This window comes from Gymnoscopelus microlampas (genome assembly GCF_963454915.1).
Source record: "Gymnoscopelus microlampas genome assembly, chromosome: 9".
Classification (NCBI taxonomy): domain Eukaryota; kingdom Metazoa; phylum Chordata; class Actinopteri; order Myctophiformes; family Myctophidae; genus Gymnoscopelus; species Gymnoscopelus microlampas.
In genome coordinates, this window is record NC_139946.1 from 51,048,881 (window position 1) to 51,067,887 (window position 19,007).

At 41.6% G+C, this 19,007-nt stretch overlaps 1 protein-coding gene across 1 annotated transcript; it reads right to left on the reverse strand.

Annotated features, from left to right (window-relative positions):
- Positions 1-365: 365 nt before the first annotated feature.
- On the reverse strand, positions 366-18,507 carry LOC311051810 (ATP synthase mitochondrial F1 complex assembly factor 1-like; the record flags this gene model as incomplete). The annotated part of the gene is made up of 13 exons (XM_084066462.1): positions 366-1,790; positions 2,093-2,206; positions 2,840-2,887; positions 3,141-3,176; positions 3,711-4,034; positions 4,165-4,265; positions 10,970-11,065; positions 11,255-11,302; positions 12,441-12,491; positions 15,067-15,129; positions 15,309-15,353; positions 17,812-17,911; positions 18,308-18,507. The coding sequence occupies 8 exons, from the start codon at positions 18,505-18,507 to the stop codon at positions 4,260-4,262; spliced, it is 609 nt and encodes a 202-aa protein (XP_083922588.1). The 3' UTR covers positions 366-1,790; positions 2,093-2,206; positions 2,840-2,887; positions 3,141-3,176; positions 3,711-4,034; positions 4,165-4,259.
- Between the last annotated feature and the right edge of the window lie 500 nt (positions 18,508-19,007).

Genomic DNA, 19,007 nt, shown 5'->3' on the forward strand with positions numbered 1-19,007 from the left:
TTTTTTTGTGTGCAAATCTTTGAATATATATATATTTTTTTAAAGCAAACATTTCTACAATTGTCTTCTAAATCCTAACAAAAGTTCTAAGAAAAAACGTGTTGTTGCTATAATATCAGTGGTTTTCCGCAAAATGAGGGACCCCGCGGACCCCCATCTCCCCCCAGAAGCAAAGATTTGAGTACAAAAATATATTTAAAAAAAAAAGTAAGATTGGCAAACATTTTCAAGATTTTTCAAAAATAGCAGATCTACAAGCTCATAGCGCGGCACCGAGTGCCGCGCTATGAGCTTGTAGATCTGCTATTTTTGAATAGCCCAAAGAAATCTCAAACTGACACAGATAAGTTCCCGGTCCCCGGGTTAAATGATCGATAGAAGCCTGTTGCTCGTCGGCTTGACGGTGAGGAGTGGGTACAATGGGGGAGCAGATGTCTGCGGGGCTGGCTTGGCCTGTGAAGTGCTGCCATGACTACACTGACCTGGGATCAGATTACAGCAACGCAGCAAAGTTGTTGAGCTGCTTTCAGTTCAGTGACTTGGAGAGAGGAGAGCACATATAGAGCATCAAACTATTCTATATATATATATATATATATATATATACCTCCCATGGGATTAAAGTGCGCGTGTGCGATCATGGATTTTCCATTTAATGTTGTGTCTTATTGTAGGCTGCTACATAGGCTGCTATGTCATTATGTATAAAATAACCTAATACACCTAATACAGTCGCCTCACAGCTAGAAGGTCCTGGGTTCGATTCCCGCAGGGGACGCTGTGGGCGCTGGGGGCGTGTTCTCTCCTCCGCGTCATCAGTGCCCATACCCTAGGTGGGGTTGGTGAAAGGGCCTTTCTGTGTGGAGTTTGCATGTTCTCCCCGTGTTCCCTAGGGTAGGTACCCTCACAAAAAACATGCAGTAATCCTGGTCACTATACTGCCTCCCCCTGGCCAGCCGGGGCGCCTGATGGAGGGGAAAGGAACTGGTTGGAATAACGTGTTCCTTCCACACGCTACGTCCAACCAGGGAAACTCTCCCCTGTCAGGTGACAAGAAGGTCAGTTGGCTCTCATGAATTGAAGGAGGCATGAGCTGGGCCCTGGCCTCCCTAGGTTGGCAGAGGGAAGGTAGTGCCCAGGATTACATAGATACTTTGGCACTGGGTGTAAAACATGGGGTTACAAAATCATGGGATAAAAATTAAAAAAAAGAGTAAAATAACCTAATAGGTCAGCCAGGTGTACAGTATCTATCTCGAAACAAATCGGATCTCAGAACAAACCTCACAGGTACGGGTCGTCTGGGTCCGTTTTTTAAAGAAGATTAAAAAAAAGTCGGGTCCGTCATTTTTGACCTGTGAAGAGCTCTAGTCGTGTATAGGCTATGTATTATATTCATTGTTTATTCTGACTTCCTTCTGCCATCCTTATTAAATAGGTGCTTTGTTTATTGAAACACTACTTTTTATGGAGTTCTAACTTTTTGAATAGAAAGTCATAAAATGTACATTTACAATCTGGTCTTCATCCATAGCTACAATTGTCACCTAGAACACATTAAAGTGCTTATAGTTAGTTATTTAAATTCCGAGGAGTCCATTTGGTTACATTTTCTTTTCTTCTGAGCTATACGCCAAAACTGACATTGGCTGTAATGACGTCACCGTCTGGCCACGCCCACCACTAATGTCCCCCGACTTCTTCCCCAATGACGGCGCCTCTGCTTGCGTTTACAATGTGCATTACGCTCATCAGGAGCAGGTAGGGGTTCAGTGTCTTGCTCAAGGACACTTTCACATGAACCCAGGGGAAGTCAGGGAGCAGAGAGATAGAGGGGGGGGCAGAGAGATAGAAGCAGACAGAGGAGGAGTTCATTTTTAACTGTAAAATAATTCAACCTTTTAATTTAGGGTGCGTTCGGATATAAAGCACTGAGCGCACTGGCCAATACAAACTAATATGTGAGTGCGCTCCCGGTGCGCATTTCCGAACGCACCCATAATGTGGTGAAATTTTTTTTTACGGATTGATTGATAGATTTATTGATAATGACAAGTCATGTAAGTTGCCATGAATTCAACACATACTGTACCTTTCCTCTTTTTGAATAAAAGCAAGGCCACACTGATGATGATGATGATGATGCTGATGCTGATGAAGATACCCGTCCAAACCCACCAGGGAAACTCTCCAACTGTAGAAATCTCTAGAGAGAGATAGAATGAAAGATGAAGAGGAGGGAAGAGAGAAATGAAAGATGAAGAACACAGAGGTTCAGTCATCCATCCTTCCTGCAGTTCCATGATCGACAAAAGTACAGTGGTACTTAACGGCCGATCTACACCAGACCTTTCAAAGCGTGCGCATGCGTGGAATTTGCTGCGTGCGTACAGTGTGTTTGGAAAGATCCAATTGATAGTATCAGTAATGTTGATTGATTTCATCGATTTCAGCTGTTTTGGAGAAAGCTATTGCTGGCTAACTGGGGCCTTGTCTGTACACTCCTGCAAACTTTAGATGCCAATCTTAGCCAATCAGGATGGAATATGATAAATCTGACAGAATTTGAGACAGCAGAGATATGCAAATTTGAGGCAGAGGTTCTGCTCTGGCCGCCAGGGAGTGTGTGCAGGCAGGCGGGCGGACGGACGGACGGACGGACGGACGGACGGACGGACGGACGGACGGGCGCGCACACACACACACACACACACACACACACACACACACACACACACACACACACACACACACACACACACACACACACACACACACACACACACACACAGGGGGCATAACATAGTCTCACAATAACAAGAACAACATGGTTACCTACCTTCTTTAGAACCTGTGTCTGCGTTCCCCGACAGAAGTGTTAGTTCACCTGAATTAACAAGAAATACCAGAATTAGACCAAGACTGATAAACACAGCAAACTATTTTTCTACATTCTTGAGACAACTCCTTACAATCTCACATTTCCCCCCTATCTACCTGTCACCATCTACATGCAACATGCCTACAGTATATGGTTGAGGTTTCTATTTCAAATACATATACATGTGCTCTATTATTAACTTCATGTGTTAGATATTTCTGATTGTAGAAATGTAATAACATAAGAACAGCATACGTACCTTCCCTACCTTTAGAACCACTGTCTGTCTTGTTATCTGAATTAACAAGAAGCAATACCAGAAATAAACCAACACTGATAAACAAACAAACAAAAGAAGTGACTTAGTTGCTCCCCCCCTGGATTTGGATTGATTGATTGTAATATAGGACAATAATGGCTTACATTCTATCCATAGACATTTGTTTTTCTTAAACCCATTGGAAACTTTATCTTTAACTAAGATTTTCCCTACAAAACGTCTGGCTATGGCCAGGCAATACTTATTTTAATTTCAAAGCACCTGAAGAAGGTCATCAGTGACCGAAACGTTGCTTCTTCTAATAAATCTGCTCCTGTACTGTGCAGTTTGGCAGTGTGCGGGCGTATTCCTTTTGTGCACGTGTTTGCCTAATGCCTACGAGCCTGCTTTTATAGTTTCTATTCTAGGTGTGCGAAGGTTTTTCTAAACAGTGTTCCAAAGCATCACAAATCAAATTTGAGATTAGAATTACGTACAACATTAGAACAACGTAAAACAGTAACACTTTAATCACCATGTTCTTCGTCTATCATAACTTCTCAGTCTTACCTACAATGAGTTGAACAGTGAACTCCTTCAGGATTTCAGGAAGGAAGCATGTGTAGTTTCCTTCATCAGATAATCTAACTCTGGAGAGTTTGAGAGACACGTTGTCCTTCTTCACTTCATCCATGAAGAGGGACGTTCTTCCCTCGTAGTAATGATTCTTAGTATCAACACATTCTTGCCCGTTCCTCCGGAAATACACATACTGGTCACGTGGTAGATCCAACCTGGACCACTCTATGGTCATTTCAGAGGGGTCAGTGCCCGGATCAACTGCACATGGTAGAACAGCATCACCTCCAACAGATGTTTTGACCAGACAATTCCCTGATAAGACAAGATCAAATAAGATATGATGAGAATAATTACCTATGTTGTCCTCGCTTTCTATGTTAATTGACTATCTACAACAGTAGTTTTAATTTCATGTACTGAGGCTAATTGCAGTGTAATTTACCTGCAGTGTAGCTGAGCACATCCAGAAATGAGACTACAGTAGAAGGAGACTTGAGAAATGTCTCTTATCGTAGATCACATGTGGGTACGCCATCTTCATATCTAAAAATAAGAAAGAAAGAAAGGAAGAAAGAAAGAAAGGAATTAAGAAAGAAAGAACAATACATGATTCTAATTGGCCAGAAGGTGTGCATTATTTTCAGATAATTGCACACATTTGACATAGTGACCTTCTAAATTATTAAGCCTAATAAAGATGTTTACTTTATCTAACTAAGCTATACTATACAAGACTGGGAACAATAATGTCATGGTTTCACAGATCTTGGCCAGTCTATAATCCCACTTGTCTATGATTTATCTCTGAAATATGACTCCATACTTAAGCAAGATTTTGCACCGATTTGACCACCAGACCATCATTTATGTAGACCAGTGGTTCCTAAACGTTTTAGTTCAAGACCCAAAAGAGAAATGAGATGTTTGCCCAGGACCCAAACTAGTGAAAATAGCAGATCTACAAGCTCACAATGTGGCCCGAAGCTACGCGTTGTGAGCTTGTAGATGTGCTATTTTCACTTTCATTTCTTTAGTTATTTATGCAAATTATGGTATATATATTTTTTTTTTGGCTGGTGCTCCAAGGCACTCGCCCCCTACGGCCTATGGATGATCCGGCTTTGTTTGGAGGGGACTAATCTGATGTTTGGAGGGGACGTGACCCCTGCGACCCCGCCGGGATTGACCCGTCTGTGCACAATGTTCCCACACAGGTCCAAAACCTCTGATCCAAAAAGTAGATCCTTTGCTTTTTCTCATTCACTAATACACCAAGCTCATCTTCTTTCACTTTTAAAACAAACATAAATTTGCATGCTGTGTGCCGTTCCCACAGCATGACTTGAGTTTGGAGGAAAGGAGCGGATACAAATTCAGCTGAAGTGAGTTTAGTTGTTCTGTAAATTACAACAACTTAGAAATATGTAGGCCTAGTGATTTATTAAACAGTTGGCCTCACTTGAACGATAGACTTACAAACAGACATACACGTGTAGGTGACCTATTGACAAATGGATGACATAAGAACAGCAGAGTATCCTACAAATAAAAGCAAGAATAAAAACAAGCTAATCCCAAAATAGTCCAACTAGAAGGGCGAAAACAGTAGACATTAGTCTTTATTTATTTTAAAGATTTTTTTTTTGGGCTTTTTTTAGCTTTATTTGGAGAGGGAAAGTGAAAGAAGGCTGACAGGAAACGGGGAGAGAGATGGGGGGGAAGACACGCAGCAAAGGTCGTCGGGAACGGGACGCGAACCCGCGACACTGTCAGTTAAGGGATTTCAACCAAGGGTGCCTGGACCGCGACGCCACGGCCCGGGCCAGACATTAGTCTTTATAATAACAATAGAGTACAACAGGTGTTGTGGAGGACTGGTCTGGCCGCCCCGGCCACCTAGCCTATTGTTATTCAATGGCCCATTAATCACCATGGCATCAAGGGTACATTCTCTTCAGCTACACGTACGGGCCCCGGCCCATCTGGTGCAAGCCAGACGTCCTCGCCTTTTCAGTTTGCGTGTCAGATTGTGACAATGTCCCAGGCGGGCTGGGACATTTCGGATAAGAATTGGGCTAGAGCTCAAAATGGGGGTAACCGGAACGCTCGGTACAGCAACCTAGTCAGACCCTCTTTATTCGTGGAACGCTCGGTACAAGCGGCCTGCTTGGTGAGAACAGTCGGGGCTGAACACTTGGCCCACAGAACAGACTACAACATAACTTATATTAAGTTAGGAACTAATTAGGCAAAAACAGTTAAAACGACTGCGAGCTCAGGCGAGCGAGTTGCATTGCCAGACGTTGCGATTTTATGAATTTGAATTCATGTTCTCCCCGTCCTTCTTAGTAGGGCTAGGCGAAATGGCCAAAAAAGTATTATCTCAATGATTTTTGGGCGGTGTAACCGCCCCTATATGTGAAGTTTGGACATCGACATTCGCTGCACTGTGATTGGCCACCATTGTACCCCCCTAACCCTGCACCGTGATTAGCCACCATTGTACACCCCTAACCCCTACACATTCAATGCAAATCTATACTTTTCTTTAAGTGAGCTTCCATCACTGTGATGACCACTAGCTGTGATATGATTGGCTGACTTTATTGGCTGACTCTATTCAGGACTGTGATTGGCTAGTGAAACACATGACACATGTGCATAGCCCTATAAATAGGACTATGCACTTAAAAAAAACACATTTATGTTTTTTTTAATGAGTCATGTGATGACCACACACCGCCCACTTCACACTGGGTGTGATGTTTCCATATTGATCAATATTGTCACATTTATTATATCATGTATAATTTGATAATGCTGCCAGATTTAAGACTATGCTGATAGTGACTAAATGCTTAAAGGACGACTTCACCCATTTTCAACCTATCTTCATATAAGTGGTCCTAACTAATGCTCATGATAATATGATACCATTTCCTACTCGGTCTGTCTCATAGGAGGGCCTACCAGTGACATCATCGTTAGGGATTTTTTCCCCCCCTCTTTTTTTCTATTAACTGTGGAGTGTCGCTAGGCAACCACCTGTCAGGTAAGCACCTCAACGGGGAGAGACAGTGGGGCGGAGGCAGTGCTCAACCAAACAGACCACGCAGCAGTCCCGCAACACGGCACTGCTGCTTTGCCACTGTATACAACAGAGTATGTCTGACTCTGAATTACATCATATTCAGTCCACATATAAATACAATACATTATTTTAAACATAATCTTTGTCGCAGTCATAGTCCGTGCATTGAGGCATGCACGGAGAATGAATCGGAGCTAAATGAACTATTCTTAGCTTTTGAGACAGATGAAGTGTGCACTATATATTGCAAAATTGTATTATGCTTTATATCATACAATGCAATAAAGCCAGTGGCTTGTTGCGGTCCTTTCAGTTACTTTATCATCAGTCAGTAACTCTGTCATAGCAGTGTGTCAGTCAGTGAGCAGCAACGCAGCATGGACCTAACACCACTCTACCTTCTAGTCTGTGAGTAGAAACATACAGTGCAATTCATGTATTGACTCATGGATTTAATGTTGGTGTGTGTGTGTGTGTGTGTGTGTGTCTGACTGACTGAGAAGCGGAGAGAGAAAAAAAGTCCGCCGAACGCAGCGAAGCAGGCTGGATCCCAGGCTAGGTAAATGTTACTATGTTTACAATATTACAGACAAGGAACAGCAAGTCTAAAACCTAATTCAGAGATCAAAGGTCATAACTTGTGTTTAGTGTTTAGATGAGAACAAATTACAGTCATACATTTTACATATTACCGCACATGCCCTACTAATGCATGCATTCTGTCAGAGAGATGTCAGATTGAAGTCAGACTAAGTGGAAGTGGTTTTGATACAGTACATACGTAGCCTAGGCTACGTGAGCTGCTATTGTGACATGGTCTGATTTATTTGTCTTATTTGTTACAGTTTATTTTATGAAGGGTGTGTGTGTGTGTGTGTGTGTGTGTGTGTGTGTGTGTGTGTGTGTGTGTGTGTGTGTGTGTGTGTGTGTGTGTGTGTGTGTGTGTGAGTGATTAGTCATTTTATTTACCAGACACTCTTTATCCAGAGCGAGGTAAACACATACAACAAATGTAGAGAGACAGTGCAGTGCCTCAGTAATCTCGGATTATAGGTTAACCAATAATCTAGCATCGGTCTAAACAATATAATATCAAAACAATTATAACCTGTACAATTGTTTGTATCTTACAAGCTCACAAAGCTACATTTATATGACACAAAATCAGCAGGAATCACAGTGTTGTAATGCATTTTCTAATAAATATTCATATTCAGGGCTAACCACGTAAGCTTTAAGGTGTGGAGTTGCAACAAACAAAAAATGTCCATTAGGCCTTAGCTCTCTGTATGAAAAAGGCAGAAGGAGCGAGTGCATTCTCCGGCAGCGGCAGCAGCTGCGGTGTCGCTGGTAAAAGTCATCTCAAGACACTTTAGGGCAGTTCAAGACCTTACTCTACTAACCTATGAGGACGATGGCTCATTGTTGTTAAAGATGAGTCTTTAAAGCAGCACGGTGTAACTATATAGCATAGTATGTCCCACAAAATTATAAAGTTACATGTTTAAGCAATAACAGTCATCCTTCCATAAATGGAATACATACATTTATAGACGGGGGTCCCAGCTAGGGGCTTGACTGTATTATTACTATGTATAGGGGAGACAATGATAAACAGAACTGCCAGTCAAATCGAAGACTGGCCAATCACAGCGCGTCCTCGCCGGACATGCTTGCAAAGACTCTTGGGTAATGAAGTCAAAGACGTTGGCAGCCATGTTATTTGTGTCCAAAGTGGCCACTGCTGATACCGCAAACTACATAGTGCTGCTTTAACATTGTTTTGTCTGTAAGGAAAAGTAGTGTGTGAGGGTGTAAGGAAGGGTAGTGTGTGAGGATGGTGGGCACATTGTCATTGCTTGGTCTATATACAGTAGCAGTTATTTTCAACATTTCTTTTATTTCAACAACCTCCAGTTTCATTAGGTTACAGACCCCATTTGATTATGATTTTTATTTCTGGGACCCCAATTTACACTGTAAAATGGTCACTGTTAACTCTGAGAGTGTACAAATGGAATGTACACAATGAAACCAAATGATTTATTTCCATTTTGTACACTCTCAAGAGTTCTCAGAGTTATAGAATGTTGAGAAACACTGGTCTATGTTTGTCACTGATCCGTTCAAAAAGAATAGAATATATATAGTATATACAGTAATGTAAAAATAAATATGTTCAGTTCAGTCCAAAAGTCTAATATTTTGTGCACAATTACATTTCATTTACGTCACGGGCGCCTGACCAACAGATTACCCGGAGACATAGGCTCCCCCAGATCAAAAAGTGGGGGAGCCTATGGCAGTCTACCCCAGATCAATCCCAAGTTCAAGTTGTTTCAGAGTGCAGGCGGTCTGCAGAGAGGAGAGAGCCAGTATAGCCGAACAGCCCTGGCATGTATGAGCACACACAAATGTGTGTATGCGTTGCAGTACCCTTGTTCCGTTTGTGTAATATGTGATAATGTGTGATATCTAATCTAATCTAACTATTATAATTGAAATGGCCAAGCCATGTTGTTCGTCAGGGGTTGGCCAGCACACGAGCACTCAAACTGCCTTCAAACTTGGCACACAATATCGCTCAGTGGACTGTCCATTGTAAAGGCTTCTTTCCCCACCTTGATTAGACCCCTCCGCTATTGCATCAGGGTCTAATCACCCTGTTGGGGTTTATTTCTCAACAATGACCAGCTCGCCATCAATTATCCCCTGTGTAAATAACCTGCAGAAAACAATATCTAATGTTATGCTTTGGCCTTACATGATGACATAAGAAATGTATTGTTTAATAAAATGTATTTACTGTGATCTCCATCCTCCTGTCCGCATACAGTACCACACACAGGCACACATATCAGCACAACAGAATGAGCACAGAGCTTTCATTCATAAATCCTAAATGGAGCATATGTGGGTATGTCGGTGACGTGTTTGTTGTCATTACACACAGTTCCAAAGAATATGCTCTATATGTCATAGATTATTTGTCTAAACTGATGTCAGACCATTCTTCACCACTGATGATCATGTCATTTCACACCAGCAGAATCAGAGGATTCCGAATTTTAGTTTTATTGTCACATCACAGATTTTTACAGGTGTCAAATATTGGGTGAAATTCGTTTTTGTGATCATTTCTTTGTTTTCAGGAAATAAATAAGGGAGGGACTGGGAGCAAGGAGAAAAAAATGAAAAATAAACATGTCAAATAAAAATCTAAGATATCTACAAATATACACAGTTAGCCTAAAAAAGCAACAGGTTTGTACATAAGATTAGACTTGTAACAGTCTAAGGAAAATCTGCCCTCTAGCGACAATTTAGCTAAACTGCACACAGTAACTGAGTTCTAAATAAATCAGATATTGAGAAACAAAATAGACTGCGTTTGTAGATCCCTTGAATAAAGGGAAAATATAGTAAATAAAGGGACAGTCAGGACAACCACTTGCTTTGGCTCCATTTACTGTAATGACTTATATTGTACATTCTTGTTTTTCATTCAGAGTAGATGACAGAATATCACATTTCCCTCTCACAGTGCTGCCCAGAATACAAATGTCAATTCCATCAGTATACTGTACACAACAGGTAAATGGTCCATTAATATATTATATAACATAACAATGTACCACTGACTCTTCATGAATGCACTTTCTTTCACTCACTCACGCACGCACCATGCACGTTAAACATAATCTGCAACTGCTGCAAACTATTCAGAGATATACCTGTAGATTTGGTGGGTGTGTTTGTAATACCACAGCTGCCGTTGATTGTATTGTCCCTCTCCTTCCTGTATTTAAACACGCCTTGCCTTGTAATGTATCAAGACCTAATGAAGACCGGGTACCAGGTAAACAATAAACCTAGCATGCTATGGCGTAGAATCTACGCCATAGCATGCACCGGACACACTGGTGCTGGAAGTTCAATGGAATGCACTGAAGTCAATGAGAGCCGGCTGTAGCAGCTCATGAATAAACAATGTTTTTAGTCATTGATGAAAATAAAGACAATCATTGTTTTTTGATGTCTTGTTTTTTGGATGGGCACACTAATACTATATTATATTATTGAGGCATATAAAGAGAGCCACTGAGAACGTACCTGGACGTTGACACTAGCCAATGAGAGCGGCCCGTGAGCTTACCTGGACGTTGATGAGGGAGGTGAAGTGAAGTTCATGCCCCGCCCACTGACCCAGGAAGAACTCGTACCCTTCCTGCTGAGGCAACGCGTACAGGAACTACACAGGAAGACATATATGGTCATAAGGAACTACACAGGAAGACATATATGGTCATAAGGAACTAGACAGGAAGACATATATGGTCATAAGGAACTACACAGGAAGACATAGGTTCTCGCAAGTATAGCAATGTGGACGCGCGTGCGTGCGTGCGTGCGTGCGTGCGTGCGTGTGTGTCTCTCTTACCATTGGACAGGATCTGGTTCTGTTGAACATGACTTCAAATCTCTGGGTCTGTATGGAGGGAAACACAATTTAAGGTTTGCTAAAGGGCGCAAGATCTGCCATTTTTCATCCACGGAAGTATATAAGACTTAACCCTATACTATATACACCTTGTTGAACAGGGTCTCCCAGGGGTCTATAGTATACCTTTTTATAGCATCGAAACGCATCGCGTTGTGAGCTTGTAGAGGTTGTCTACAAATCTACAAGCTCACAGCGCATCGTGAGCTTGTAGATCGACTATTGAACTGGAGTTCTGCATCACAATCCTGTTCATGTCCATCATGTCAACCTGACGTCACTCTAATGACTCAACTAATGACATGTTCATTGTTGGGTTGTCACTGGAATAAAACCATCACCAGCACTCAGTCCTTTTAGGTTATTGTATGGTACCAAAAATAATAAATAAACTAGAAGAACTTTAAATGAGTGCTGGCGATGGTTTTGTTATACTGGAACTCTTTGTGAACCGTGCACACAGTAAGACACTACTGATTGTGTCTCACATTCATTTTTGATTGATTGAATATTTTATTAGGCAAAACATGTAAAACAGCACATTTACATTTAAAAATACTTTGTCTAAAAGGTCAGTTCAAAAAAGTCCTTGCGGTCTTGTTTCCATTGAGGTCCTTGGTATTCAATTCATAGTCATATATAGTGGCACCAACAGTTCAAATATCAACACAAATAAACAGAAATGCGGTTGTCACTGGATCATGTATGAACCATACTGATGTGATATCATTCATTATGATTAATATTATCATTAGTACTGAAACATTCTGGATCATGTATGAACCATACTGATGTGATATCACATACCGTACATTGTATGATGATTATTATGATTAGTAAATGGTAAAATCATACATTTATATAGCGCTTTAAAAGCGCTTTACATATTACATTCACACACACGGCAGAGGAAACCATGAAAGGCTCCAACCTGCCCCACCCCCCGGGAGCAATTAGGGGTTCAATGTCTTGCTCAAGGACACTTCAACACTAACTCTGGGGGAGTCCCCTCAGCCCGGGATCGAACTGGGAACCTTGTGGTTTCCAGTTCACTCTAACCGGCCACTCTACCCCTGAGCCACTGCCGCCTGAAGCAGTACTGAAACATTCCAAGTGTAAAACTCACCGGTATGACGGCACTGATTGTGTTCTTAGTTGAATAATACTTCATCCACAGCTAAAAGAGACAACAGACAAAACAAAATATTATATATTTTTGTATTAATTAGTATGTCATATTCATATTAACTCATTCACTGCCACTAACGTAATAAACGTAATTATTCCCGTTTACCAATCCTACCACTGACGTAAAAAACATATATATATTTTTTTTTCCAATTTGACCCAAAGACCAACGAGATATGATTTTTTGAAGATCTAGACTCCCATCCACTTCCTTGTTAACTTAAAACTTAAACTTCTGTATCTCGGCTCCTGAGTACTTTTTTTTTTTCAATGAAAAATATCTGGCAGTGGGCAAACGTGGCCAGCAATAATTCTGGCAGTGAATGAGTTAAACATCATTGTGAATACTGTATGTCATTGAGCTTATCATGGTGATTCCATCAAAAAACTGATGTTTGGTATAATAACAGATACTGTACAACACCTCCAGAATGATCAATCTGAAAACATACTTTTAAGTTAAGGGTTTTCTTGTGGTTTTGTCTTTTTTAATTGTCAGTTATATTCTTTTATTAGCTGTTAAATGTGTTAATCCTTGTTTTAATTAGATTTTACCCATTGGTTTTATTATCATGCTTCTCCTTTACCTTGTTCTGTAAAGCACTTGTAACCTGGTTTAGAAAGCTCTATACAAATACATTAATTGTCAGTGTGGCCACTAGAGGGCAATGTGACTCCACACATAACTGTCAGTTCACTTTCTACACAAAGTGAGCAATGTGTCTCCACATCACATCACATGGCCACACGCTGTGGGCTTGTAGATCGGATATTTCCACTATTTTTTGAAAACATTTGAAAGTATAAAATAGGGCTTTAGTGATTAAATCTAGGAAAATACACTTATGTATGAATATTAGGCTGTATTCACACTGTAGGCAGAGCCTCCCCGTGTTCAGGCAGAGTAGTTCCGGAGAAGCGGACTGAGTGGCCCTGTCTTTCCCCGTAGGACTGACCGTGGGTAGCTACCTGGGATGTACGTTGGGCCTTGATCAACCCTGGCTGGGTCACCTGGGCGAGGGTGTAGGTTGCGAGACCCGAAACACCCCATGACCCCAGGCTACAACACTGATGATACGTCCCAGGTGCATCCATGTGATGTATTCTTTATAGTTAGTGACTTATTTATAATGGCTCATAGGAATTAGACTACGTGACAACCAGGAATAGTTTGGTGACCACCGGAGAGACGGGTGACAGCCGGAATGTAGACGGCATACCGGGAGCAGTATGGGTTAGCGCCCCAGGCTGTGTCTTCCGTGAGGAAGAAGCCCAACAAACCCACGGTGAGCCCTTTAGGAGGGCCATTCCAGCAAACCGCAAGTGGAGCTAATACCATTAGATGGCCCAATCTAGTGGTATCGACCCAAGGAACCATCACGCCAGAAGGAAATGTTTGGATCGGGGCGGTGCACCTGATCTGGCGCAGCGCTCAGGTCCTGGACCTGGTGAGACGAAGGAGGAGCCCGGCCAGGAGACAACCCACAGAGCCTAGTCCCTCCACGTGCCAGAGCCTCCCCCGAGTTCAGGCAGAGTAGTTCCGGTGAAGCGGACTGAGTGGCCCTGTCTTTCCCTATAGGACTGACCGTGGGTAGCTACCTGGGATGTAAGTTGGGGCTTGATCAACCCTGGCTGGGTCACCTGGGCGAGGGTGTATGTTGTTGCGAGACCCGAAACACCCTATGACCCCAGGCTACAACACTGATGATACGTCCCAGGTGCATCCATGTGATGTATTATTTATGGGTAGGCAAATCCCAATTTAAATGTGATCTATAGGACTGAGTGTCCACACTGTTATTAAATGTGATCTCTAGGACACTGTGTACACTTATTAAATGTGCTCTTTAAGACCTACTGTCCACACTGTTATTAAATGTGATCTTTACAAGTGATTAGACCCGATGTGTGTATTCAGTCACCGAAAACAGTAGAAAATGGCCCACCCATCTGACCACTGAACATTTTCAGGGCATGTTTAACCCATTCAATCCAGGGAACGCATCTCTGTCACTTTCGATTTCTTTGGGCTATTCAAATATAGCAGATCTACAAGCTCATAGCGCGGCACCGAGTGCACATTTGTAACTCAAATCTTTGCTTCTGGATGTCCCTGGAACTAAATATTTTACAAACGTTCACTTAAAAAATATATATATATTCCAAGATGTGCACACATTTTCATGATTTTTCTAAAATAGCAGATCTACAAGCTCATAGCACGGCACTCGGTGCCACGCTATGGTGACATACATCTTATATCCATTATATAATATGGATGTAAGATATGGATATAATATGATCAGACTGACCTCAGAGATCTGGTCTCTGGGCTTGTTGTGAATGATAGAATATGAATATAATATATCAGGATATTGTATAATATTAGATACAGTAATAAGTGTCATGTCAGCATAGGAATATAATGTAAGGATAATATGGTATAATATAATATAAAACTGACCTCAGAAATCTGATCTCTGATCTTATTGTGAATGCTATAATAAAGTTACAGTACACAGTAATATGTATATAACATGGATATATCATATATTCAGACTGACCTCAGAGATCTGGTCTGCTGTCATGTTGTGAATCATTTCCAGGTTCAGGATGGATCCCAGCGTCTAAACAGGAAACAATTCATCACATGGCGGCCATTTTGCTCTGACATCACACACACTGTGTAAGGTTGCAACACTTATTGCAACTGATCGACTTCAGTGTTAAACAAAAAATCATCATCATATCCTCTGGATTTCATGATTTGTTGAATTCACCATTCATTCATTCATTCATGTTTTACCTTGTCTTTAGTAAAGCCTGTAGACTGTAGGTCTCTCTTCTCCAACTATAAAAAGAAAAAAAAAGAATACATGTACATCTTATTCACATGAACATTTGTAACTCAAATCTTTGCTTCTGGGGGTCCCTGGAGATTTTTTTTACAAATGTTTGCTTCAAAAAATATATATTGAAAGATTGCAGATCTACAAGCTATGAGCTTGTATATCTGCTATTTTTGAATAGCCAAAGAAATCTAAAATTCCCAGATTTTAATGGGTTAATGCATAAGGACTCTATTGTTGCCCAAGTAAAAATGATTGAACAAAAACACTTTTACATGGATATGCTGTCTGGTCAGGTAGTAATACTGTGTATGCTACAGAAGTGGAGCTATTTTGTGCTTCCATGGAGTATGATCACAGACCCCTGGTTGTGGATGGAGGGTCTCCATGGAGTACTGAACTAACTATTAAAGTGGTTATTGCTGTAGAGTTGCCTGTCTGAGTGTCTGTCAGTCTGTCTCTCAGCCCAACAGGTGGAGGCAGATGGTCACCCCTCCACACAGAACCAGGTTCTGTTCCAGTTTCTTCCTGCTAACTTTTCCCCCACCAAGCGTTTGCTCATGGGGGAATGGTGGGTCTCTGTAGAGCAGGGGTTCTCAAACGTTGTTATGCCACAACCCCATCTAATGTTTTTTTTAACAACACCACACTTCATTTATAGAGCAATTTCAAAGTGGAAATAAAGAAAATCTTAAAATAAAATCATTGTTGGCCTTATATATGAATATTAGAACATGAAGTTAAAGCAGTGATTACTGCTGATCTATCTTAAATGAATGAATCATATTTTTGCGCCGCCGAAAAAGACTCGGTCACGACCCCACTCCTCACGTTGTGAGCTATAGTTATCTTGCCGCAGATTACCGTCTGGTCTGGAGAATGGGGTTTGATTCCAGCTCGGAGCACTAAAGCGCTAAAATATCGATTCAAGCAACTGAAGTGTTTCCGTTCTCACATTAGTAAACTGAAGTGAGGCATAAGAACCCCCGAGTTTCTTAATCCAGCTCTCGAATTCATCTTATGATTAAACGACCGTGTGTTTTCTCGTGGCCGGACAGCTGCAGACTGCTGCTGGTCACGTTGTCTGTCTGTGAGCAGCAGGACCTCCCTGGGCCCACAAGGTAATGTCTCGACTCGCGGTCTGTATTGAGCGCAGCCAGTTTGTTGACTAAAATGCCAATTCCAGTACTAATTTTCTTTACTGGCACATACAACTGATAAAATGTACAGGGGCCCCTCCAGCACCAAACAACTGGACGCTTACGGGTCCATTTGGTTCCATTTGTACCCTCTCGGGAGTCAAGAGTAAAATGAACACCAACCAAATTTCCCTATAATGCGTTTTACCCTCTCGGAGTAACAAAAACACCCCAAACAGCTGTTTTAAGAGCCACCCGAACATTCCTGGTAAATACAGTAACTAGGATTTAGTACATAGTTTATGAGCAGTAAAACCAGTTATTGTATGCCTCTGCAAGGGCGTGTGTGTGTGCTGTTGGGTACGACCCGCGGGGCTCAACCCGCCCCGCGAGCCATAGATTTATATATGGGTTCGCGGGGCGGGTTGAGCGGCGGGTCATGAAAAAAACCAACCTGCACATCACTACGCCTCCGCTTAGTGTATTAAAACATTTTAAAAACTGTCAAAGCGCATCCCCAACGGCACCTTCCCGCGACCCCACATTGAGGCGTGACCCATAGCTTGAGAACCGTTGCCTGTAGAGTATTGTGTGGCTCTGCTCTACATGTACAACGTCTTGAGATTACTTGTTTATAACTTTTTATTTGGCACTATATAAATGACATTGATTTCAATAGATGGTGTAGTGTACTGTCTCGCTGACATGTAGCATAAAATCTAGTTATGATGACAATATGACACATTAAATTCATGTTAAATCAGTTTTTGTAGAGTGTTGTAGCAGCCTGCCCCCTGACAGACAGACAGACAGACAGACAGACAGACAGGCAGCCTACCTCCTGCTCCATCAGTCTGTCTGTCTGTCTGTCTGACAGACAGACAGACAGACAGACAGACAGACAGACAGACAGACAGACAGACAGGTTAACAGACACAGACAGACAGACATATATAGGCAGGTTAACCCATTGAGACCTGCTGCTACCTATACATTGTTATACTGTACCTATCAATCCGGATGCCACCTCTGTGTCTCATTAGTTGTTGCTATAATATAGTAACATCATTTTCTATTTTTTATTTTTAATAAGAATTTGAACGTTTCCAGAAAACTATGGTTAGGTTTTAGAAGGCGTTTTTAGAATCGGCCGCAGGTCTAAATGGGTTAACAGACACAGACAGACAGACAGACAGACATATATAGACAGGTTAACAGACAGACAGAGAGCATAACACCTGTTCCATTCCGACAGACAAGACAGACAGACAGACAGGTTAACAGACAGGCAGGTTAACAGACAGACAGGCGGACAGTATACCTCCTGTTCCATCAGTCTGACAAACTCTGGGTGTTCAAGCGGTTCCTTCTTCACTTCATGGCGTTTCTCCAGTCGTGCCTTGAACTCCTGGGGTTTGGCACTAAACAGTAATATAGGTGGAATTAGACATTTACAGCAGGTGGTGATTATAATCATGTCAAAAACGCTTCTCTATTACATTTCTCATTAGAGAATAGAATTTCCATGTTTATTAATATCCAACGTTTCATCCTGACAGGATAGTGCACACAGTTGAGAAACGACATCTACTGGACAGTTGGAACATTGCAGGGACTGAAGGTCTAAATGTTTAACCCAACATAACGTCTAATTTAGTAATTATCTATTTAAACACTCTGTAAGATTTACGCAGACAGTTTTGAATCATAATAAAACTAGTTTAGTGCATTTGAAGCGCGCTGTGCTGTCACTGTGTGGTTCAGCCATGGCATGTTATTATAACCATGTTTAGCATGTTAGCATGTTAGCCTCGTACCTCCTCAGCCTGTGGATCTTGTCCTGGTATTTGCTGTAATAAGGATTGTCCTCCAGAGTCTCTGGACGCAGCTTGTGGACGCAGAAGGTTCTGTAGTGAGTCTGAACCAGACCCGGGATGAGAGGAGAAGCGATGCCAGATCTTCTGACCGCTAACATCCCCCGATACCAGCAGGATATCTGCACCACGGCCGCCGCCATCTTGTCTTCACTCCCCATCAATGAGCCGACCAGAAACGTGTTCACAATAATTCATTCCGGGGTTCTACAACCACATTCTTTGAGACACACATCCGGGTTTTTGACCAATAAGCACCTTTAAAATAAATAAATAATATATATATATATATATATTTTTTTTTTTACAAATCTTTATTTATAATCTCATGAAATACAAGACAATACAAAACAAACACAAACAACATACAAAAACAAACAAGTTATAGGCCTACATCTTATATAACAACATCAGAACCAATAAGCACCTTTGTTTGACCCGGCGCAGGGACAGCTGACACTATTCAAAGGAGCTTTATTGGCATGAGAAAACATACGTTTACAGTTAAAGATTCTAAACAGATGTTATAATGTAGTAGTTTACAACATAGTGTGATATGTAACTATGTTGTTATGAACTAGGCCTACTATTGAACTGTGTGTAAGTCACACATACAAGGTGGATGATAGATTACAACATTATT